This window comes from Colossoma macropomum, unplaced genomic scaffold (assembly GCF_904425465.1).
Source record: "Colossoma macropomum unplaced genomic scaffold, Colossoma_macropomum, whole genome shotgun sequence".
NCBI lineage: Eukaryota > Metazoa > Chordata > Actinopteri > Characiformes > Serrasalmidae > Colossoma > Colossoma macropomum.
The window spans coordinates 34,564,017-34,589,516 of NW_023494789.1; the positions used below are offsets into that span (position 1 = coordinate 34,564,017).

Here is a 25,500-nt window from a genome sequence, read left to right on the forward strand (position 1 = left end):
GCTAGTAGCCTGCTCAGTACACAACCTGGCCCAGGCTGAGGCACTCTGAGAGACATTCTCATACACTGCGTTAAGTGGGACTTTTAACTACATAATTGTGATTAATCTGCAGTTTAGATTTTACTTGCAGTGTTTAGACCATATTTGGTTTTTAAATATTAATGAACATGGCTTTTTAAACGTGTGCTGAGCAGTGAAGAACCTGTGCGCCATCAAGTGGTCATACATGGACACTACGTTACAACGCATTCAAGCGCTTCATGAATATGGAATACCCGGGCTGCATCTCGTCAGGTGTTGTCGCGCTCTCTAATTAAAATGCAAATATATTCATATACAAGCTTGCTGATTGGATGTAAGACGTCACGACGTGTAAGCACGATTTTTTTTTGTTGCCTCCACAACCGCATTTGGGCACGTAATGTCTTTGCTTTTTAGACGTTTTGGCCCCAAATACATGCTGAATCATCAATGTTGTTGACTCAAAACAGTTTTGAGTCAATGGTCTTTGCATTGAGGGGAATTTCAACTTAAAAACTGCATTTAATGTTATTTGCCATGTTCAACATAAGTTATGTAATATTCTGATCAACAAACTCTCAAAACAATACCCAGCATACATTTACGTAAAGACGTCATACAACCATTGGGACCCCCACCCCACCCCCCACCCACCCAAACTCACAGTGAAAGAGAAATCCTGACTGCTAGTGTAGCAACTGATGCAGAGGTTAATAAACACAAACATGATGCATCATCAGAAGGGGATATTCTTAGTGTTTAAACAGGAAAACCTCACTCTAGAGACTATTGCTGCACCTCTGTAGGAGGTGAACTTGCATGTTTACAACAGATGTAGTAATGGTTCAACTTTTCATTTTGCCTCTTTAAAGCAAAGGTAACACCAAAAAAATCAAAAGACACAGTCTTCCGCTTATCCCAAACACAGTCCATCAGTCAAGACATGTTTGGTGACTGAAGTCTGTTTCTTTAGTTTTGCACTGGAGCTACAAGGCTACAAATTAGTTTTTTCTAATTATTTTTTGACAAGCTGGTCGCATGATGCATATAAATGCTCAATGTTCTACTAGAAAAGATGTGCAATAAGACAGCAGCAACTTTTTCCTCATTTAAAAAAAATGTTATATTACAAATTGAATGCATTTGATAAATACAGGCATTTCACAAAGTATACTCAACAAAAACACAAGACATGATCACATTCCTGTCTAGCAACATACACTGACAAATCCAGGAACATATAAAAGCACACTTTATCATTCCAAAATCTCAAGCAAAACCACAAGATATGACTGTGCCATAGGGCGAGTGTTTGAGCTGTACTTTGTATTGATACAAAAAGATTCCAAGGAGGTATAACCCAGTAAAGGCATTGCTGAAAAAAGATATCAAACTTATGGCCTTTCCATTGTAAAACTGTTACAGTAATTTTTAATGGCATATGATAACAATTCTGAACAACCTAATGTAATGCCATGTTTGATATTCAATTACTCCCATACTTTGACCATTTTGCACATTTTTTGTGGTTTAACTCTCTCTCTTTCTATCTCTCTCTCATTCACACACACTAACACACACACACACATATGAATAATTTACTTGAACATAATTATACAAAAGAATGTACAAAAAGAAAAAATAATTTCTGAAATCAACAATAATATACAATTGAAAAGTGTGGAACAGGAAGCCTGGGACAAGGTATAAAATTACAAAACTTCTTCTAATATCAGTACAGTTTAAGCTGCTGTGTTATCATGCTTGGGCTGGATCTGAAAGTTTGGACCTTGATCCATCTGTAAGCTGTGGTTGTTTTGACCTGATACGTCACCTGCAGACGTACTGTACTTCAAGGTTTTAATTCTATTCCAATTATGTTCTACAAGATGAGAGGAATGTCCCCAGGACCTGTGGGTGGACCTCATTATTTGTGCAATTCTTCATCAGAATAGTCTCTGATAGTCTAGCTTCAATATTCACTTTCATTTCTCAATCTATGTGTCATTGATGTGTGATTTGAGCTGTAGCCCAAATATATACTGTGCCAGGAGGGAGTTTAAAAAAAAATTTGTAGTGCATTTGCATTCATTAGGTCAAATTTAGGTGACCTTAAAAGAACACTTTCTCACACACACATGCACACACACCCACACCCACCACCCACACACACACTGCCTGCCAAGGCTAGGAGTCTTTGAGCATATTAATGCGGGCAAAGATCTTGAGTGCTGGACCCAGTTTGATATTCATGGCACTCATTAGGTGGTCCTCCTTCAGTAGCAGCATGGCCTGTCCATCAATCTCCTGAGAACGGAACTCATCTGCAATCTCCTGACAACCTGGCACGGGAACGACAACAGGCAACAAAATTTAGTGTTTGTCTCAGTATTGCTAAATTGATTTAAGTACGTTTTTTTAAAGGTGCACGTTAGCAAAACTCAAATTCATGGCAAATTCAAAGTCATGCTTGGCGCCCAAAGTCTGCTGCTTTAACTTTGCACTGGGAGGCTAATGTAGCTCACCGATTAGCATATGTGTCAACTTTATCCTAACAGAAATATGGTGATGGAAAACTTGTAGAATTTGATAAAAAACTGTGAGCCAAACTGTCTCTCACCCTGTTTCCTGAATTCTTCACTCTCATTACCCCTTTAAATGGCCATGGGCCTTCCAGTGGGCCCAAAGTTTTATTATACACTTCTATAACATATGAATAGCTCAACCAGTTTGCACTGAAGTCCTTGTAGTTACTGAATAATAAGCCTTAGTATGTAATAAGCCTGGGATTTTAAGGGGTTAACTAGGCCCTATATGAATACAGTTTAAACTTTTTTTGTTTATGACTGTCATTGACAAATTGCACATTGCTCCCCTAGATTAGACTTCATAATGTATCATACTAAATACTGAATTTTTAATTGCATATGTGCACCATTTAGATGTGGTCTGATTTTGCTTAGCATCGGTTTATGGTAGGCTTTTTAAATGTCAGCGCACAAAACCAGTACTCTGGTGTTTGTGAGGTGGCTGTAATAGGCAATAATGTTGGGCAGTGTAATCCAAATCCACAGATGCGTCCAGTTTGGGATGTTACTGCAACAATGCTGCGAGGCACACCAGAATTTTGTGAAACAAACTTTATTTTGAGAATGTAAAGGCTTGTGAGATTCACATGGCCGTGAGACTGCACAAAATATCTGTATCAGCCTCCACAGATATGTACATGAAAATACCAGATATGGGCACCTGTCCACGAGTCCCATGTCCATGCATTCCTACTTGTTTATGTGTTTTTTTGACACTGTACATATGTGCAGCGAGTTATTATCATACTTTTTATGTCATATTATAAAAAAGTACATTTCATATATAAAAATAGTAGTAGCAGCCATCTTGAAGTATGTGATAACTGAGGCATGCAAGTAGCATAACCCTAAATGGTTATGCAACTTGCAAGCCAACTATACGCTTGCATTGCAATCCTAGCTACATTAGCCTCGTAGCTCCAGTGCAAAACTAAAGAAGATATGTCCTGGTCAATCGACTACATTTGGAGAGAGGATAAAATTGTGTAAATCTGAGAAGTACAGTTTAATTGTTTATCGTATTAACTATGAGAAACATGGTATGAAGTTATACAAAGTGAATTATGCTGCCACACTGAGCTTCCAGCATCTCTCTGTAAATAAAGCAGCGCCAGGCTGAGTGAGCCACTAACCTGGCAGTGAGCGGATGAACTCAAACACTTCCTGCACATTCCACTTAGTGGGGTCACACGGCAAAAAATGTTGGCTGAGCAGAGGAAGGTCTTCCGGGTCTGAGGTGGTGACCCCTCGAGGCGGCCCCACAGGGCCAGAGCTGGCGGCGGACAGCGGAGAGGGGGGCTCTTCGTAGCTGGAGATGTCTGAGCAGGGGCTGGACTCCCCCTGACTAGGCTGAGAGGGGAGTGGAGAGGACACGGACTCTCCCTGAGACTGCTGAGACACAGATAACTTCTGCAGAGACAGAAACACAACAGCGTGACTGAGAGGGCACAAATGCGAACAGCTCCAGAATTCACTCCTGAAAAACAACATTTTAATGTTGCAACAGTTATTTGTTCGCTCATATGACCTAACATGTACATCACAGGCAATTCTTTAGAAAGCAACAATAATTTTATAAAGGAAAACATGAATTTTTCAAGAGATATTGGACAATGTTAATTGACATTGAACAATGGCAACAACTGATTCCTAGTGTGTTTTGTTCCAGATTCCTAGTGAGTTTTATTGCAGCATTAGGCCTGCTCGATCATGAAATTTTAGCTGAGAATGAAGTGCCATATACATAATTGGGATTAATAGTTTGTCATCTTTGTTCATTGTGTGTAACTTAATAAAATGCAATCCTAAAGTGGCTAAGTTTGCTGATTAACTGTTTGTTTCTTAGCTGTGTGCACTTATTAGCTCCCAACAAACAATACTTACCGCTGCCCTCTAAAGGTGTTATTTTAACCTATTGCAAGTTAGAACTTGATATAATAGTAATAATAGTCTCAATAAATGCGCTTTCTGCTTGCTTTATTAACATGTATTTGCCTTAAATCAACAGATGAGATGTAATTCTGTTCACATTCTGTTTGTTGCAACAAAACCATGAATGTAAAAGTTAGCAGCTGTGGAAGATAATTGCAATCATCTTAAATAATTGCGATCGGGAGATTATGTAATAATTGTGACAAGCCTATCGTAGCCCTAATCATATGCACCTGCTTCTCACACTCAAATGCCCCTGATAGCTTAACTAACTGAATCAGGGGTGTGCATATTTAAAAACTGGTGTTTTTCTCACAAAACAAGTTGAACTATGACAGTGTTCCTAAATTTCTTCTTTGCAAAACCTAACAAATGACACTGTATGTTGCACTGGTTGTTGGCAATATACATTTCTAAAACTTGAAAATCACTGCTTTTTTTCATTGCTTTCTTTTGGCCTATATCGTTCATTAACACTGTTCTTCAATGCATGTATTGATGTGGTGCACTAAAACCGGATAAGTCTTTGTGCTGTTTTGGGAATTTGCTAACCTGTTTCTTCGTCTCTGTGCTTCTGCGACCTCGACTGTGTGACCTTCTTTTCCACCGATTGGCTGTTTTGCTCCGGTCAGGGTGGAAGAGGCCAATCCGCTTGGAGCACCCTACGTTATACCTGGTTAAGAGGAACGAAAGCTTTCACACACAGAACACATAGATTTCTTTCCTTATCTCCCACCATTGTTTAATGATCTGAAAACAGGCTTTAACACTTAATTGCTTTACCTTTTTGCACACACCATGGAGCAGAAGCGCTTGGAGCCTTTAAACTTATAGGCAAAGTCGACCCAGCCACAAAACTCACACGTCAGCTTGGGCTCATCTGGCTCCTCCTCATCCCTGCCCCCTGCATCTGAGGAGAACAGGTCAAACTGTGTATAAATCAAATTGCACTGACCAGCAAAATCAGGTTTAAACATAAGCTCCTTAACTGTTACCAAATGAAAAAACAGAAGTTGGCTCCTAGGATCATTAACCTTTGCCCTTGTGGGCCCACAATTCAATTCCTCAGTGCCATACCTACACTCACTAGATAATACAGATTTATCTAGTAAGTACCACAGATTTATTCAGAGTAATAACTGTATAATAAGCCTGCAAGGGATGAGCTGATGTTTAATCTAATATCCTAAAATCTCTAGTATATAAAGTATCAAGTATTAATGACTGTGTGTAAACTCTACACAGAATAAATTTATCACATCTAAGACACAATCCACTCTTCCTACATCAAGATGCACTTCCCACCTTGTTGTGCAGTTTCCTCGGGCTCAGAGTCGGTGGTGTTGGGGGCGTTGCTAAGTGGGGTTTTCTCTGGGTCAGAGGGCAGCTGCTGCTCTGCTTTCTTATGGCTGTCAGTCTGAACTGGAGGCCGTTCCACCTGCAAGAACAGCATATTCACTTACCCATCAATGCCCTGTGCTCTATCTCATTCAAAAAGCAGTCTGAACTGAAACACTCTGTTGTGAATGTAAACTGTTATACATATATACAGATATATGTAAATATATCTGTTTTTGTGACATCACAAAAAATATTCTTTAAAGACTGGGCAGTGAATTGTAGGTTTTAAAACTTTTAATGTTTACATACAACACCAAACGCTTTCATTTTGAAAAAAAGTGAGGAAAATTTGATTTTCCATGGTATGGGCCCTTTAAGGTATTTCAAAATTATATAACTGAGACTACTTGAAAAATGTTGTCTTCATAATATTTTGCATTTTTTTATTTTTGCATATTTGTGATGTGGCTGGATCGGAAGACATTGTTTTGAAAACTTTTCCACATTTATCCAAGGTGCTTCCTCATTTAAAATAAATTCAATTTGACTATTTTGTCTAGTAGTAGCGAGTCATGAATTTATTTCACCTGAGGAAGTCCCATGGTTGAGTGAAACATCCTTAAGACTAAACCAAAGTTCTGTCTCCAGACTTCCTGCTCCTAGACAAGTATGCAAAAGCTGTATCTTAGGGTTCCAAAGAGTAATGTTTGTGGAGGACTTTTTCTTTGACTCTTTAACATGCAGTTGTGTCAGTAACCATATTAGGAGCCCAATAAAAACTTCAAAATATAATGATTTTTTACTAGGTGGACACGAGAGGGCGCCAGACTGTTTGGGTTTTAGGTTCCCAAACAGGGGAGTGTGTGTGTCTGTATGTGTATATACACCGATCAGGCATAACATTATGACCACCTCCTTGTTTCTATGCTCATTGTCCAGTTTATCAGCTGCACTTACTATACAGGTGCACTTTGTAGTTCTACAATTACAGACTGTAGTCCATCTGTTTCTCTGCATACTTTGCATAGCCCCCTTTTACCCTGTTCTTCAGTGGTCAGGATCCCCGTGGACCCTCACAGAGCAGATACTGTTTGGGTAGTGAATCATTCTCAGCACTGCAGTAACACTGACGTGGTGGTGTGTTAGTGAGTGTTGTGTTGGTACAAGTGGATCAGACACAGCAGTGCTGCTGGAGTTTTTAAACACTGTGTCCACTCACTGTCCACTCTATTAGACACTCCTACCTTGTCAGTCCACCTTGTAGATGTAAAGTCAAAGACAATAGCTCATCTGCTGCTGCACAGTTTGTGTTGGTCATCCTCTAGTCCTTCATCAGTGGTCACAGGACGCTGCCCACAGGACGCTGTTGGTTGGATATTTTTGGTTGGTGGACTATTCTCAGTCCAGCAGTGACACTGAGGTGTTTAAAAACTCCAGCAGCACTGCTGTGTCTGATCCACTCAGACCAGCGCAACACACACTAACACACCACCACCACATCAGTGTTACTGCAGTGCTGAGAATGATCCACTACCCAAATAGTACCTGCTCTGTGAGGGTCCACGGGGATCCTGACCACTTAAGAACAGGGTAAAAGAGGGCTAACAAAGTATGCAGAGAAACAGATGGACTACAGTCTGTAATTGTAGAACTACAAAGTGTACCTATATAGTAAGTGGAGCTGATAAACTGGACAATGAGCGTAGAAACAAGGAGGTGGTCATAATGTTATGCCTGATCGGTATATACCGTGGCGTGTGTCTGTGTCCGAGATATAAACCGGCTCGTCTTGTGTCTGTCCTCTGACGAAAGCAGGCCGTACTCACGGGGAACGGTTCCGCTCCCTCCTGGATGACGAAACCCTCGATGACATGCGTGAGCACGTGCGGCTTCACCACGGCCTGTGGCGGTCTGCTGTCGGCGCTGGCCGGCCGCGCGCTCTCCGCCCCTGACGTCATGGGCGCGCTCGCGGTCCCCGTCTCCGCCGAGCCTGCGCAAGAGAAGCACAGCGGTCTGGTCCCCATAACAACCACACACGCTACACTCCCGGGGACGCGTATGAGGCTGGTGGGAAGGCGCGTGAGGCAGAGAGGCTACCCTGGCCTGTCATTGGTTAACGTGGATTTGTAGATTCCAGGTCTGAGTATTTTTAAATGACAATACTTTGCTTATAGCTTATGACTTTCACTTGAGGTTTTTGGGAACTCTGCCTTAGATAATGATCAAATAAACGATCTCTGGTCCACAGTAGCCCACCTCTTTAACAGATACAAACCAATGGAAAAGTATTCCAGCTCTCTTCCTCTCTATCTCTCCCCCCTCTCTCTCTCTCTCTGACATCTGACATGAAACAAATCACTTGGTAACAACATGCAAGAAAAGGCAAAGCTCACCGAGGAAGACTAAAACCTGCTTCTCTTTAGCAGCATTTTCAAATTCCGCCTCAAATTCTGTCGGTAGTCTCATTCCATTCTGTGTTCAGCGCACCGCTGGAGATGTGTATTCCCAGCACGCTCTCGCGAGGAGCTACTCTGTCACTACTTCTGCCTCCTCTTTCATGGGAAAACACTCCCTCCTGCTCGCCGCCCCCTTCCACACCCACCTCCTCTTCCCCAAAGGAGCACACATATTACAACAAATCCACTTCATCATGTGGGAGGAAGAAACAAAGTTTTTTTTTTCCTCCAGCTGTGGTTGCGACATTCTCTGAATCACCAGCTCACTCTCTGAAAGAACAAACACATGTTTTGCTTTGGCAGAGCCTCCACTGCTTATCCTAAATTCGGAACTGAATGTCTTGTCACCTTCCTGGCTATGAAATTATGCAGTTACAGCAGTCAGTTTATGGTATAATCCAGATTATAGAGTGAATTAAAGGGCACATTTTCCCCTGAGGTCTACATATGACTTTGATGTGGTTTTAGATACTAAAAACAGCTGTAATTCATTTTTACGTGACCAATTTCCAACCTCACTATATGCCTTCAACGAAACAGGCTGTTTTCTGTTACTGTGCCTATAATATTTGCAAATGACCTCTGTTTTGATTGGCTGCCTTGTATTGGTCATACAAAAACTTGCCCAGATTGAAAAAGTTATTATACTTTCAGCATGAATGGTGGCTAAACTGCTGTCAGCTGAATAGTTGGACATATGATACTACATCAAACTCTTTCATTAAAAAATAAATTAAGGAAAATTAGTTTTTCCATGATATGGACCTTTAACCAAACTACCTATGAGGTTCCTTAAGTCAGCATTGAATATTCTGTCATTAGCTGTTATATTGTTTTGAATGGCTGTTTTATTTTTAGATCTGGAAGTGGTCAGCTTGTTTGGAGAAGTGTGTGGGTAGGCGAATCTGTCCAAGAGTCTGAATCCAGGAAAGCACACCCTATTCTCTATAAAGAGCTTTTGTATTGCCACTTGTTCCACTTTAAGAAGAAAAGCAACAAGAGTGACAAAAGAGAAAAGTCACTGACATAGTGTCTCATTACAGTAAAGCCTGATATCAGATGAAATAGGGTTCACTTCACACCACATAGACTGTAGAAGTCTTGGACATTGTACCATCTGTTTGGCTTGTGGTTGTCCCTGTGTCAGCTTTGGGAGGCTCTGGAGGATTGGTCTCTTGGGATGGGGTGGATGTGGGGACCTGCGTGACCAGTGGTGGACAAATCTCTCTCATTACCAGGGATGTGGGTTTATCCTTACTATCCTGAGCAAGTCTGGAAGCCTGTGAAAAAGATGAGGAAAGATGTTGGGGTGTAGAATAGGTGAAGACTCATTACTTATTTTCAGTTGTTTCAAGTTTACTCAACACATTCTTGGTGACATTGGATGCGTTAATGGACGGCTTGCTAAAGAAGTATTTTTAAACTTGAGCCGTGTGATGGTAAAGAACGTTTTTTAATTTTCTGCACAATGTAAAAATACTACACTGATTCATTTCTCCTATAACTGTATATCCAGGCCAAGAGCCTTTTAGGAATCTTTAATTTTTGAGGAGTATAGTCACCTGACTGCTGGTTGCTTGGTCAGTGCTGGCGGTACCATGGCGTACCTGGTTGTGAGCAGGCTGAATCTGCAGGTTGATGGCTGTTAGCTGGACAGGCTGAGCTTTGGGTTGGCCCAGGCCGGAGTGGGCTCCATGCTGGCTCACTGTTGAGTGGAAGATAGTGGCCTGTTGGCTAGGAGCCGTTCCTTGGTTGTGATTGGGAGGTTTGGGCAGGACGGGGATGGGTCCAGAGGAGGTCTGTGTAGAGCTCTGGATGCCCAGTGAGGCAGTCTGTGCGTGTGGCTGGACGGAGGCTGTCTGCAGTAATGTCTGCATCCGAGGAGTAGGCGGAGCTTGGGACTGAATGACGAACTGTTGAGGTTGCTGCTTGATCAAAGCTTGAGGTTGAATCTGGGTGTACGCTGGCAAGAAAACAGATGTACACAAATGTGAATGTCTTACTCAATAGTATCCGATTGCCGCAATACATTCGTTGATATTTTTTCCTTACAAACGGTACTAAAGGGGAATTCCACAGATATTTCAAAATTCAGGCATAAATCAGTCATGAAGAAAGACACTCTGTGTGATTTGATGTTAAATCAGTGTTGAGAAACTTACTGATTCTGACTTCTTTACAGTGGTGATAGAAACCAGGGGTCACAATGTTTACTACAAATATAAGCATTTTGTTTACTATCAAAACCACTAGTGAACCCACATGTGCCTATTGAGTGTTTATACATAATGTTGATAACAGCAAAATAGCAATACTTCTGAAAAGTCTTCTTTGCAGACAGATCTTCCCTCACAACACATGCATATACCTTTCCACCAAGAACATATTTGAAAAGATACATTTTAGGACAAAACTATATCCCAAAACTGTGGTTAACAATGTCACAGACATCAGGCAGCATATCGCTGCTGTTGAAACAAAACCTCATATCTCCATTTTTGTCATTTTTCAGTTTTTGACATAATTTGAAAATGCCACTTGTCCTTTACCTTGTGTGTAAATTTTATAATGAATGGACTAAAAGAAACAGCCTAAAATTACTTGGAAAAAAGTCTGGTTCCTTTGACTTACATTACAAGTAAAGCATGCTTTTTGTTCTCCTGTAAAGTTATCATTTTTGAGATATGAGGTTTTGCTCCGACAGCAGCAATATTCAAAATCATTTCAAGTAACAGTTTTCTGTGAGGGAGCTTTTAAAGGCGTTGAACAGTTCAGACGCCTGGTTTCTATCACCACCACTGTGAACAATTCGGACTCTGTAAGTTTCTCTACAATGAAGCATTTCATACCAAACCACTTTGAATGACTTTGCTTACATTTTAACAATGTTATTTACAGATTTTTTGATAATATGGTGGAATTCCCCTATAAGTGAGACGACACAACTAAACCTACAGCTTTGGCACAGTGTGTAAGAAACTGATATGACCAGTTTGGTTTCACAGAGAAAAACTCAAACAAGGCTTTTGCTGGATTATAAGGTGCACAGGAGCAACAACTGCAAATGAGAGGTGAAAAATGAACAGACTGAGAAACAACCTGAGTGAAGAATGTGTTGTAAGTTAAGCCCATAGCTATGTAAAATTAAAGGCATTGACAGTATGTCAGTGGACCATGCAGTATTTTATGTATATTTCCCAATGCTAGTACTCCAGGAGTGTCCACTGTTACAACACAAAGCTCATTTGGAAATGGAAATAGGAACTGTTTTGGCACTGTTAATAGGTGTGAGACTGCTCAACTTGCTGGAAATTGTGTTCAACTATGAGGTTGACTCAGCACAACTCCAGGCCCCCAGCACACACAATGTCCTGAATAGATCACTTTCGAACACTGCAGTGCTGAGAGAGAACAGGGATGGAGTGGGAGGGCTCCTCCTAAGTCCACTCAATGCCGGAAATTAGTAACAGAGCTGTGGGTCACACTGAGACTCCTAATGACAAGCAGCAAAGATGTGAGAAAGAATGTACTTTTCTCTCTCCTCTCAATGGCGTGGGATAGTGGATTCAGATGACTCAGTCCTCCAGCCGCTGCTCTCTCTCTCTCGTTCTCTCACTCTCTCTCACTCTCTCTCAGAGAAAAGGAGCTGATGAGTTAATCCCTCTGGACTGCGGAACCCAGCCTTGGAAAACCCCAGACTTTCCGGCCTGGCCTTTCAGCAAAGCCACAGCATGCAAACATTATTTTAATATATTGGCTACTTTATGTCAATGTCCATTGTTATTCTTTGATATTCTCATTCTCCTCATAGAAAAAGAGATTCAATGTAATAGATACACAATGAAAAGTGCAAAGGAGGACCCACACACAAACAGCACTCAAACCCCTCTGTGACTCCTCTTAGTGTTTTGTCTTTCCGTTGTTGTTATACTATCATCTCTAGACAAAAGAAAAATGTGTTTAGTTACTGTTTTTCAGCCACAGACCACATTCCTGAGGTTTTAGTCCAAACAAGAAAAAGTGTGTGTGTGTGTGTGTGTGTGTGTGTGAGAGAGAGAGAGAGAGAGAGAGAGAGAGAGAGAGAGAGTACTAAAAAAACAAAAGGTGCCAAAAAAGGTTCTTCGGGGGATGCCATAAAATAACCATTTTTTCAATGTACAGTACTGTGCAGAAGTCAGAGACCACCCTTTATTTACTTCATTTTAGTTAAAATGTCTATTGAGTACAATTTATTTATTTTTTTTGTCAGGAAAACATACATTTAACAGACAATGACATAGAAGCCTTAATATGATTTTTCAGTATTATGTTTGTCTTACAAACAGATCTGCAGGGATATTTTTTTCACACCTCCAAAGTTCAGACTTACAAGTAGCTATGTTGTCGCCTCACAGTGGAAGAAGCTCCAACTCCAGTTTTAGAAACTCTTGCTTTTTCACTTTTTTCTTTGACTTTCTTTTTTCTTATATGTGTGGATTATATGAGATTACAATACTATACAATACTCCTGGATTATATTTAATCTCCTCAGTAATATCTCCTGACAATATCTCCTAAAAATATCTCCTGAATAACTTGGAAATTAAATAAATGAAGGGAGGTCACCTGATTTTGCACAGTATTGTAATGGACCACAAACTGAGATGTGAAGGGCTTTCTTAAACTTTAAAGAATCATCACATAATCCAAAGGTTCCACACTAGTTAAAGGTTTTTTGAACCACACATTCAAGCAAAGAACCAATTTGGAATCTTGATTTTTTAAGACTGTGTGCATTAGTTTACAAAGTGAAATATGGCCTTCTTGTTACAGTAAGAATGGTGTGCACCTCACTACGTCCCAGATACTTGATTTATGTTATGTTATAAATGGTAACTATAGTGTCTAAACACATGTATTTGTTTCCCTTCTAGTTCTGGAGAGATTAGACTCGACAAGCTTGATGATAGAACCACAGCAGCTTGCATGTGATTCAAATTTAAACTGATAATACTGTTATTAACCTTAAGGCTTATTATTCAGTAATGACTATGAATATGTGGTGATTGGAAAAATTGCAAGCTCTGGTAAATACTGCAAGAATTAGTTGAATTTGCGTAAATTCTCATGATCATAAGATCATAAGCAGCAGAGTACAATGAATATGCCATCAAATTTTAATTTGACATATCATTCAAATCTAATCATCTGTCCAATGTCAATAATTTTTTAAAGCAAGTATCTACAAATTCCAATACTACACTGTATCCCTATTTACAAGGATTCAAATCTCAACAGTTAAATGAACAATCACTGCATTTGATTACACTGTAAAACATGTAAGGCTCTTTAGTAGTCTATGCAGTCAAGTAACTTGCTAAGAAGTTAATGAGAGATTAAGTTCTAGCTCAGTGAACACCCGCCTTATTCCCAAAATACAGAAAAACAACTTCTCTCTGGAGCTTTACTACCATGGCAACTACACCTGCCCTAAAGCTCAGTACACTTCTGCTGATGCTTCCACTCTTCCGAGACTGCATTCATTTTACTATAAAAGACACAGCCACTATAACACTGTGTCAAACACAGTCACACATGCACTGGCAAAACACACCTGACCAGTCCCGTCACCGTTCTGTGAGCAAACACTCACCAGCTTAACTTACACAGCTGTTGAATGAAGGGCATGTGTGCGTGTGTGTGAGTTCCTAAAACCAGAGATAAGAGATGCGTGAAGTGTTTTCATGTAAGAAGAAAGACTCACTCTTCCCTGAACTTCACTAATGGTTGCCGCAAGCCTCAACACACCGCCAATAACAAATCCGGTCTTAAAAAAAAGCAGTCTAAGTCTTTGATGAGTTTAAACATGGGCTTGTGTTTCAGGAGGTGCTGGCCTGTTGGCTGAAGTGATGAGGGGTCTGTTTATCAGGGCCACAGACAGAGGTGATGGGCAAATAAGAGGAAGCATGTGTCATGCAGTGTGGAGGATTACGGGGCTGTTACTGGATGCCTGCAGGCTCTGCACCACGACTGAACAAATGTAGACATCACAACAACAGAGATGTAAAACCATCAGCCAATTAACATTTATTTGTAGAGCTCATGTTGATCTATTCTGTTTTATACAGTCTCAGCTGGGCACAATTGCAAACCTCAGTGTACTCCTTTAGCCTACCAGTGCTAAGTCAAAGACCTGTGGTTTGTGGTATGGTGCTCTCGCCTACTAACTTTACAGTTAGCTGAATGTGTACAGTTTGTAGGTTGTTAAGCTCTCATTATTAAAGCTGGGAATACTTCAGTATTTATATGGCCGACCAGATCACTTCAATACCAAATTTCAATATTTAAGTATCCATGAGTCAATTAACATGTTGTTCTAAAATCCAGAACAAGCTGATTGGAAATTACACTCTGTAAATATGTTATTAAAATTGGCAGTTCTTCATCAATGTGGAACCGGCTACAGTCAGTAAATATACCCACTTCCCAGCCCTTCATATTTGTTTCTGGTTTAAGGCTCACTCACTTTCAGTTTGTAATTTAAAAGAAGGTATCGCAACAAGTTTCATTCAAGAATCTGTACTAAGATCCAGGTGTCTGTATTGGAATCCGTATCAAAACATTTCAAATGGCTCCCAGGTGCACTGGTTGTCTTTGGGGCACAAGCAATATATCATCTGGCTGATATTAAGGCTTTATGGACATTGATAAAGCACAGATTTATATAAGAAACAAGTTTTGTATTATATTTAACAGATACCAGCCTTTATAGAGACTGCTAAGCTAATAGTCATCCACTTGCTGACAAAACAGTACCATAGTAAAAAACACATGTAAAATGTACCCAAACATAACCTACTACATAACACTAACACTAGCATGGAGAATGTTAAGCTTTACTTTTTTTTAGTTTTTCAGTCAACTTGAATCAGAAATCATTACACATCTTCCTTTTCTTATTGTGACATATTTCAGAGTGAAAAGCGATATCAGGGAGGGACTCTGAACAAGAGTGTCTCTCAGTGATAGGTGGGGTTGGTGGGTGGTGTGGGTGAAACTTGGTATTCTTGTGTAATATTATTTTTCACCACTTGCTATGCATGTTTAATCAAAAAGACGTGTTAGAAGTGGGTAAAAGTCACAACACATCGGCCAGATATTATGAAAAAAACAAGAAATTTCCCTTTTAAATGGTGTAGAATGATGAATCATGCTTAATATGACCAGGAATGTCAAACAACGCAGTTAAAAATGGCAAGTCTGATTTCAGGCTGACATTAAGATATTTGACATTTGATAATGATTATCTCATTTGACCATTCACAGCAGACGACGGGCAATCATAGCAGTTGGTAAAGCACTGTTTAACTAAAGCTATTTGAATCTGCTCATTTTTTACACCCTAAAGAAATTATATTGGGTGATTTGATTATTTACTATTTATTATTGGAAAATTTAGCAACTTAAAATCAGTTTCATTACTGGTGGTAAAATCATATCGGTTTGGCCCTAATAATAATAACATCCATGTTTTAGTACTTTTGCCATTCATACAGCTCTTACCCGGTGCGATAAGGGGATGAGAGGATGTGACACTGCGGCTCATATTCACTGCCTTGGCCTCTGTCTCTCCTCCACTCTCTTGCTTCTTCCCTGCATCTCCAGAAGCTCCAGGGAGCACACCTTTCCCTGTGGTGGTCCCCGAGCTGGTGGCTCCCTGGCTGGTGGTTTTGATGAGTGGGGTGGGCTGGATGGAGACTGGATTCTGCTTCAAGCTCAGGGCCTGCAGGCCTGTGGACTGAGAGGAGGAAGATGTCCCCTGGTGGCTGCGCAGGGCAAGATTCTGCACCTGGAAAAAAATATGTAAAGAATTTGTTTACATTGCTCATAATATCTTTTATACATTTCTGACAATAAGAATACAATGATAATAGAAGGACATGTGTGCAGTATGGTAGCACAATGTTCAACATGTTAATTTGTGAATTATACTGTTTTGTTTTTTCTGCCTGCATTTGTGAATCTGTACCTGTGCAGATGCGGACGAAGTATTACTGTTTGTACCGGTGTCTGACTGGAGAGCAGTAACAGTAGCTGTAGGAGCGAGAATGAGCTGGGGGGAGAGAGGAACAGCGCGGCCTAGACTCCGAGCTACATGAACCAGGTTACTTTGCTGAGCCTGCAAATACAGACACACATACAGAACTAATTAATCTGTAAGCTTTATTTTACCCATCACTGTCTTTCTTTCTAATTCATCTGCACTGATTCATTTAGAAGCAGATCATTTATTTTCTCCTTAGTATTTGTCCAAGGAATATACAGTACAGAAAAGCTGTTTACAGTCATAAGCAAAACTTTGGGAACCGCTGGTCAAATTATGTTTTGTTGATTTTAAAAGTAAAAATAAATTAACACATCTTCCATAAAGAACACACTTCTGTATTTTAATGCATAAGTGCTGGCAATAGAACATACTTTAACAATTCAATGTGATGATGGACCTTCAGGGAGAAATCTGAAACTAAGCTTGTGTTCTCATAAGTAGCTTAAATGCTTTTAGTTAGCAGCAGTTGAAAGCAAAAATTCTTGATACTTTATACTATCACTGTTTAAGTTTATTTAATGTTAAATGGTGGTTTGTATCCAGCAAAAACATGTATTGCCATGATAAATGGTTTTATATAATTTGCTTAGGTGCCTAAAACTTGCGCACTATAGATACAGTTTTCCTACAGCAAGATTTTAGGAAGAGCTGCTGAGCTGCTCTTAAAGTTTTATCCGTACAGTTTTGGAATAGAGGCTTTTATCCTGACAGGTTACTGAAAGATCTTATCAGTCCTGAATCATGGCATGATAAACTGACACAGTATGTCTCAACTCTAGCCTGAGACAGTATCAGCACCCGGACCGTGTTTGTTTTCATGTGTATGGGTGTGAAAGCTCACCATCTGGGCACGCAGGTACATCTGTGCCTGGCTGGCGGTGAGGGTGGGGCTTGAGGCGTTGCCTAGCAGCACCGCCTGCTGTGAGATCCCAGAAGGGGTGGAGTTTACACTCTGGGCGCGGCTTATTAACTGAGCGGTGGCAGGAGACGTGGTTAGATTAATCTGAGAGAGAGAGAGAGAGAGAGAGAGAGAGAGAGAGAGAGAATGTCTCACACATGGCCCTTGCTCACTTTAAACAGCATACGCTCAGTCAGTTTGTTACCATTACTACTGAAAGGTCGGGCATTTTCAAATGCAAATATCCTAATTTTTAAATGTTTTGAATAGTATTTAAATATTCCAGCGAGGAAATATTTTATACTGTTATGAATCAAATATATATAGCTTTGCTTAGAAGTTGTCCTTATGCTTGACAAAAAATGCAGTATTAGCTTCTTATTTGCCAAGATTCTCTGTGAGTATGCTCAGCTAAAAACTTCACATGATAATCCATGATTCATTTCACACTTTATTCTAAACTGTTTTTGCCTTATTGGAATATTCAACTCTGTATCCCTATTCTTTAGCTGAACTAGTCAAGCTGGGCTCTGTGTGCACTCACTGTAGTCTGTGATGATCCACTCTGGGTGGACGAAGTCCCATTCTGAGTAGAGTTCTGTCTACCAGCAGCTATACTGGCCTGAGAGAGAGGGAGAGATAGAGAAGGTAAATATAGAGTGCTGGTCTTTAGTGAACGGCCTTTCTAAGGCCACTACTGTACCATTGTCACTGACTAAGTAACTGGCAGCAAGGCTACTAGTGACCAAGCAAGCTACCTTTTTATTAGCATTTAAAGTTGGCCCACCTGCTGCACGGCTGCCAGACTCTGTAGCTGTGCTGTGCTGAGGTGCTGCTGCTGCAGAGCTGCTGTCTGCAGCATTAGGTGCTGCTGCTGTGCCGCATACATCTGCTGCAGATACTGCGCTGCTGTGCTGGGCTGCCTGTGCAAGGCCTGCTGAATCACCTAAAGGACAGAGAAAGAAAGAAAGAGAGAGAGAGAGAGAGAGAGTGAGAGCTTGTGTTAATTACATGAAGAGAATGGATATGCTTTTGTACCTGCACTGACTGTTCCAGCCTTCTGCAATTTAACCTTGAAACTGAGCATTTTCCACTTTAAAATTCCTACAGAGTTGTTGTGAGTTCCTGGATGAGGATTTTCTTTGTGTTTGTCACCCTCTTTTGGCCATAAAATGAACAACTGAAGTACTCACTGAAGTTAGACCACAATCCTCAGATTTTGTTTTTACTTTCTGTATTCTTAAAACTTCTGATATCAACCATTATTAAAGGGGAATTCCACCGAATTACTTTTTTTTTGCATAATTCAATTCTTAAGCTGTACACATGGCAGAGAGGTACATGTAGAGTGTTGTAAGGTTAAATAGTTTTTCAGATTTGTGTCTTTTATTATCAATCAAACACATACAAACCTCTAAAGAACTAATATATAGGTTCACAGGTCATTTTGAATAGTAAATAAAATGGCTATATGCTTTGTAGACATTGTGCCCCCTGTTCCTATTACCATCAGTCAGTAAGTTTCTCTACAATAAACCATTTCAGTTCAAACCACTCCGAATGACTTAGTTTACGTCTCAATCATTGAATTATGCAGAAATTTTGGAAAATCAATCAAATTTCTCTTCAATGAACATGTCACCATACATGAACAAAAACTCTATTTGATATTTTCATCAAAGCTGCATTAAGATGTATACCTATACAGTAACTGCAACCAATAATCAGATTATGATGCATTCTAATGAAACAGACATGATTAAATATATTCTTAACAAAAGTCCAGTAGTTATAATCATAATATAATAATGAAAATAAGAAGCTATTTAAAAATCTCAAAATGTTCATTATAGCAAGTATTCAAAAACACATACCTTTAGTGAGCTGAGTCGAGTTCTTGTTCCCTGAAACTAATGGGGAACAAAAAGCTTGGGCTAAAAAAAGCAAAAACTAAGCCACTAAAATAACTGAGATTCACTTGGCAGTTACAGCAGTGCATCAGCCTACAATGTCATCCTTTCTCATGCTGTCCTGACACCAGTGAATGACACAGTGTGAGTCCTGAAGGTCTTTTCTCTGTTCGCTACTGGCTGCTGGCTGTTCCTCACACCTCCTAGCTCCTCCCCCTACCTCAGCTTTCACACGGGACTGGCCGCTACTGTACAGTTGCTAGGTAACAGCGAGAGGAGGCTCTGACCCCTGCTCTGGTGTGAGTACAGCAGAGCGTGACCTGAACACACCACACGTTCAAACTAAGCAGATAATACACAGACCACATGCAGCCGAGCATGTTATGTACTGCGTCTCAGAGCAGGAGTGCTGATCCATGTTTGGATTTTGTAGAAAACTCATTGTAATATCTAGCTGCTCTGTGCTTGCTAATGTGTAGGGATGTATTTGGATGGGTAGTAGTGTCCAAGGGTCTGAGTCTACTGACAAAAACTGTTTTTTTATTTATGAGAAGCAGCGTAGTTTATTTATTTAGCTAAATTGCGTTCCTCAAACATCATTCTTCACTGACATGCTCTGAAGGTAAATCTGTCACAGTAACTGGCACATCCACTATTTGACTTACTCATAGTTAAAACTTGATTTAAGTTCTGCAGAATAGTACAGTATGTGTTGTTCCAGCTGTTTTAAAGAATCAGATAGTACATGGAGCCGGCATGATGTTTACTCTTTTTGGCTTGACTGAAAAAAAGTGATGCACTGAATTTACTATATTCAAATGTGCGCATAATTTACGCATGTAAAACAAATATTAAGTGGTTGGGGGGTGGGGGTCAGGGGGGCAACGTCAGGAGTCTATAGCCAACAAACAGCAATTCAAAATAAAGCTGTGTAAACACAGTACAACTACAGCTTATCATATTGATATCACATGCTTTACATGTCAACATGAAAACACAAAAATAAACAGCATTATTAATAAAAATAATAATATAATACATCAATCAGAATGGCAGTTCCATTGTGTTACTAAAATTCTTAGTTTGTATGTTGATAATAAATATAGTTAATAAATATAAAATATAAAATAGCAAAATAGCCCAATAATGATAAATATAATGATAATCAAGAAGAAAATGAATAACTGTTATGGGCAGTTATTGCAAACTATAACTTAATGAAACAAAAGCCTACTTTGGGTTTATTTAGAGTTTATACTATAATTGACAACTTTTTAATAATTGATATTTGACGGTTTTTGCAACAGCTAATTTTTTCAACAGCCAACACGCAACCCCTAAAATTATCACCAATGACATCAACAGTTTTGCCTTTGATTTTACTTACTTTGATTTCATGTGGAAAATCATTTAAATCAAGTCAATTCAATGCATTACTTTTTAAATGCTCCCAAACATGGGATTAATTCCTGCTGACAGTTTTCTCAAAAAAATAGTTCAATAGTCTCAAATAGTTCAGAACTGATCTGTCTCAGTGAACGTATCAGTGAATAATAAGTTACAACTGAGTAAAAATTGTGGGTTCATTTTGGGTTTGTGATTAAATAAATCCAGTTTATAGTGGACTCATCATTCACAGTCATTAGGAGCCTACTGTAACTGATTACGTGTCTGTATGTCTAATGCATTGTAGGGTAAATTTGTGTAGATGACTAGATTCTCTGTTCTTGCCATTGCTGTCATTTTAATTATAAAATAATAAATGATAATCTTTATAGCCAGCCCACTGAATTCAAGACTGTCACCAAGGTCAGCTAGCAGATTAACCAGGGGAAGATTTGCCTCTGAGGTCAGAGGTCAAGGTTGATGCAGACTAAAACAAAGAGGGGGCGGAGAATGTAAACCACAGTAACCTGACACAGTCATCAGCAAATGCCTGCAAAGATCTTGATGCGACAAGGATAAAGCATCCCAGCTGAGCAGCTTCAAACAGTACGAACATATTTCTTGATATTTTGTGCACTTCATGCAGTTTCAGGGTTGTCCAGCAGGAGGCAGCACAGGTAAATTATTGAGAGATGCTCACTGGCAGCCTTTCTATGAATGTAACACAAATTTAACACTCTAAAATAGGTGTGAGTGAGAAGTTGTGAGGGTGAGGTTACAAATGTGATTAAGTGTGAGTGTGTACCGCTGTGTTTGTGTTGCCTTTTTCCAGCATGACAACACGGGAGTTCATATCAGTTGTGTGTTCAAAAAATGCATTGAAATTACTTGATTTACATATGTACATCATTTGTACATTAATAACATATATTAAATCAACACCAGTGTGTCTTTCAGTTTAAGTAGTTTTGTGTTATTATCATTATATGATATGTATATGATGTATACGTATATGAATGTATATGATTCATGCCAAAATGGTGTACCTACTTGAATCAAGTATTTAGTGCATTTGTGCATTTAAGATTTGCATTAAACCTTATAAACCTATGCACTCCATGTACAGTTGTATGCAAGCGTTTGGGTGCTCCTGGTCAAATTACATGTTTTCTTGATTCTCTAAGTGAAAGTAAGTTAACACATCTTCTACAGAGAACACACTTCTGCACATTTTAATGCACAGTTACTCTTTATTTGTTGAATTTAACATAGTAGGGAAAAATAAAACATAAAATGTGTCCTGTGCAAAAAGTTATGGCACACTTTATATTTTACGTTTCATGTTTTTAACAATTTGTGAAACTAGTGAAGTATAAAGTAGTTTTAAGTATTCAAAATGTGCGTACGACTGTAACAGCATTTACTTGTCTGTTCCCAACAAAGTAGACTGAAAAACACTGAAAGGTTATTCACGGTTCATTACTGTTTAATTAAGTCTATTTTTTGGTTTGGTCATTTAAAAAAATCTTATTACTTGAAAATGTGTACATTATTAATAATATCACTTTTAGTGACAGCCCACTAACTGCTTGTATGCTTCCTCAGGGTGGAAGCTGAGTTGTGAAAAGAGGAGATTTTGACAGGTTTCAAGGGGCATAATCAGCAGCTCATAAAAATGAATCAAGATGACAAATCGGATAAAGCATATTCAGTGTGTGAGCTCGTATCCTCTCTCAACCAAATCTGATATCCCTCAACACATCTGAACTGTAGGGTTTAGTGGCTGAACTGTAACTGGAGCTGAGTGCTGCTGTGCTTTGATTGGCCTTCATGATACAATATTCTTCTGAATATTCTACATTTAACCCCTTGACAATCCAGGTCTATTTCATACAAAGGCTTATTGTTCAGTAACTACAGGGACTTCCATGCAAACTAATGGAGCTATTCTTAGGTTATAGAAGTGTGTAATAAAACTTGGCTTGTTAACGGGTTAATAGGGCTTTCATCTACTTGTTTTACAAGCTAAAAGGCACATTTTTCACTCTCTGGGTATTAAATATGAAAGTTATTTTTTTAATGAACTCAAGTAAAAGTACTATAATTTAATTCAACTCAAGAAGTACTGTTACAGGGAAAATGTGCTCGAGTACTGTAAAGCCACAGTCACACGACTTGTGGTTTGCGTCGTTTTATCAAATGGGTGTGATTGGCGATGAAAAAATCCTCCATGTCGGTGCAGTTAACAAGCTAGCTAACTTGCTAACCATGAACAATAAAAACACAGTGAAATAATTATATCACGTAATTAGATGTAACAAAATGATATAGTTAACTAGCACAGTTCCTGCGGTGGTGGGACAGTTAGCCATGGGGCTAACATCACAGTTAGCAAAAGTATAGCTAATTATACAGCGTCATGAAGTCTCTCTTTCATGTGTTTATTTATAGCCAGTGAGAAAGAAATGTTTAAAGGTTTGTGCATATACACTTGTGAAATTAGCATTTCCTCCATTTTGGAGGTTCAGTGCTATGATACAGTGATAGTTATAACTGTAATTTTTTACTTTATAACTGTACTTTTCTACTTTTTTGTTTTTAGTGTATTTATACTTATTCAGTGTATTTAATATATTCTTATACTTTATATTTTTTTTCTAAGACTATATTGGTGAATGGAGGAACAGCAAAGTAAGAATTTCATTGTACAGTGTAACTGCCTGTTTCTGCTGTGCATATGACAAACTCTTGAATCTTGAATGAAGGGCCACCAGTTCAGAGGTCAACACGTTCAAAGCAGTAGCGCTATTAGCTGAGGATGCAAATTTGCATGTCAAAGTTGTCCAGAGTTGAACCTTACGTGAAATTCTGCACACAACCCTGGAAGTCTACAATGTGAAATCACTTGTTGTAGCAAATTCCATTGCAATGAAAGTAATTTCACTCATGAAAATTCACAGGCAAACACTAGTATGACTGGGCCTTAGCACAAGTAAATGGAATTTTAACTTTCCAACACTGCATGTGCAACTAAAAGTGTCAGAAATAAACATAGGTGGTCTCTAGCTCTGTGTTTGTGTGTGATCTCACCTGTACAGTCTGCCGGTCAGGTATTCCGCTGTACACTGAAATCTGTGGTACGGTCTGTCTGCTGCTGCTGGTGCTGCTGGCTGAGCTGGTACTGCTGCTGCTGCTGCTGGGGGTGTTTGGTGGGTTGGTGGCGCTGCTGGTGCTGGTGGTGGTGGGGGGAGTGTTGGTATTGGTGGAGGAGCTGGAGGTGCCTGTGTTGCTGGCACTGGAGGCAGGAGGACCCTGCTCGCCCTCCATGGTGCCGCCCCGACGCCTCACCTTTGACCCACGACTGCCCCGCTGGCACACTCTACGCAAGCTAATAAGAAAAGGAGATTTGGAGTCAGGATGAGTAAACACGTCTGAAATTAGCTTATATCTCAGTCAGTGTCTGCTATGTACTGTCAAATTAACAACAATAAAATAAATCACCCATTAGCACCATGCTGTGTAATTGGCTTTGCAAGGAAACTGAAATACCCGAGTGTGGAAATTTAGTTAGAGACCACAGAGACAGCTGAACACTGACTGAGGGCTCATATTACTAATCAACTTCTATTTAAATATGAACAAATAAAATAACAGTGTATTTCAGTTTCAGACTTTTTTTTAGTTGATCAGGTTTCACTGGTCTAAATATCTCTGAGGCAGTTGAGTTTAATTTTAAGTCAGTGGACCTTATTGGTCACAGTGCTGTGCATGTGAAAAGAGTCCATATGTTCCACATGTTTAGGTTAGCAAACTGATGTAGCATTAATTAATCAAAGTTCTTTGGACATTTCTGTAATACTGAAGGCCGAATGATCATTTCCAGAAGATTCCTTGCCATTATACAGCTGCTCACATATCAAACCAAACAGTTTAAACAAACATCTGCCACACCAAGGGGGTGGAGAAATTAGGGAACATTTTTCCAGCCTTCTGCAGTTTTGCATTCTTTTCCTAGTCATGACTATTCTACACTCTCAGAAATAAAGGCACAAAACTGTCACTGGGGCAGTACCCCTCTTTTCACCGGGGTGGTACCCTCAAGGATACATCTCAGTACCTTTAGTCAGGGAACATAACTGTACCATAATCCATTGCAATTATATTTTCTGAGCTGTACTGACTCCACTCACCCCGTCTTGTAGCCAGGCTTTTTAATTTATTGTTCTGTTGTAAAACATTCAGTTATGAAAAGATACAAATAAGTACTTTTTTCACTGGCAAAACGTATTTAAGGCACACAACTGGACCCTTAAAACCACTGTTGTACCTTTGAGGGAACATTTACATTGTTTGTACACTGATGAAAAAATGTACCTGCACAGAACCTTTATTTCTAAAAGTATAGAAACAGTCCCAACTAGCAAAGATGGTGTTCAGCCAAAAATACCTGTAAATATATTTTTTGTTTCTATAGGAAAAACTTGTATCTCCAAAACATCAACTACAGGAGAAGGAGAACATATTCTAAACATTTGTTCTACTGTTCTACTGATCTATTCATCATGAAAGGTTTATGTAATATAAAGAGCACCATTTTCAAATGATGTAAAAAGAAATAGGGCTGCACAATGACATCAGAACCTTAGCAGAATCTGCACACATTTGCTTAAAAATCGTCAGCTCTGGACAGATGTTTAGATTCGACTGATGTTTGGCTGAAATATTGGATATCAGTATCATTCTTATAACCAGGGGTGCACGTTTAGTTTGACAAATGGGGGTGATCAAGGTCAGGTGGCTAATGCTTGCAGCAATTCAAACTTAATAATGGAAAAATAAAGTATGCCAACAATTACACCTATCATATTGATATCCTATGCTT

The 25,500-nt window shown here is 39.4% G+C and overlaps 1 protein-coding gene across 2 annotated transcripts in view; it reads right to left on the minus strand.

Annotated features, from left to right (window-relative positions):
• Positions 1 to 1,130: 1,130 nt before the first annotated feature.
• The window catches only part of phc2b (polyhomeotic homolog 2b (Drosophila)), a 37,271-nt gene continuing 12,901 nt past the window's right edge, over positions 1,131 to 25,500 (minus strand). The window contains exons 2-15 of one of the 2 annotated variants that reach the window (XM_036571099.1): positions 23,709 to 24,006; positions 18,110 to 18,268; positions 17,867 to 17,944; positions 17,266 to 17,427; positions 16,347 to 16,496; positions 15,881 to 16,166; positions 9,946 to 10,301; positions 9,453 to 9,618; positions 7,709 to 7,872; positions 5,847 to 5,979; positions 5,325 to 5,451; positions 5,094 to 5,214; positions 3,743 to 4,019; positions 1,131 to 2,363 (exon numbers count right to left, since the gene is read on the minus strand). In XM_036571099.1, coding sequence (XP_036426992.1) covers positions 2,209 to 2,363; positions 3,743 to 4,019; positions 5,094 to 5,214; positions 5,325 to 5,451; positions 5,847 to 5,979; positions 7,709 to 7,872; positions 9,453 to 9,618; positions 9,946 to 10,301; positions 15,881 to 16,166; positions 16,347 to 16,496; positions 17,266 to 17,427; positions 17,867 to 17,944; positions 18,110 to 18,268; positions 23,709 to 23,945 — 2,571 coding nt within the window. In that variant the 5' untranslated portion in view covers positions 23,946 to 24,006 and the 3' untranslated portion in view covers positions 1,131 to 2,208. Of the gene's footprint in view, positions 2,364 to 3,742; positions 4,020 to 5,093; positions 5,215 to 5,324; positions 5,452 to 5,846; positions 5,980 to 7,708; positions 7,873 to 9,452; positions 9,619 to 9,900; positions 10,302 to 15,880; positions 16,167 to 16,346; positions 16,497 to 17,265; positions 17,428 to 17,866; positions 17,945 to 18,109; positions 18,269 to 23,708; positions 24,007 to 25,500 lie in introns of both variants that reach the window. The other variant, XM_036571098.1, reaches the window with a different exon arrangement.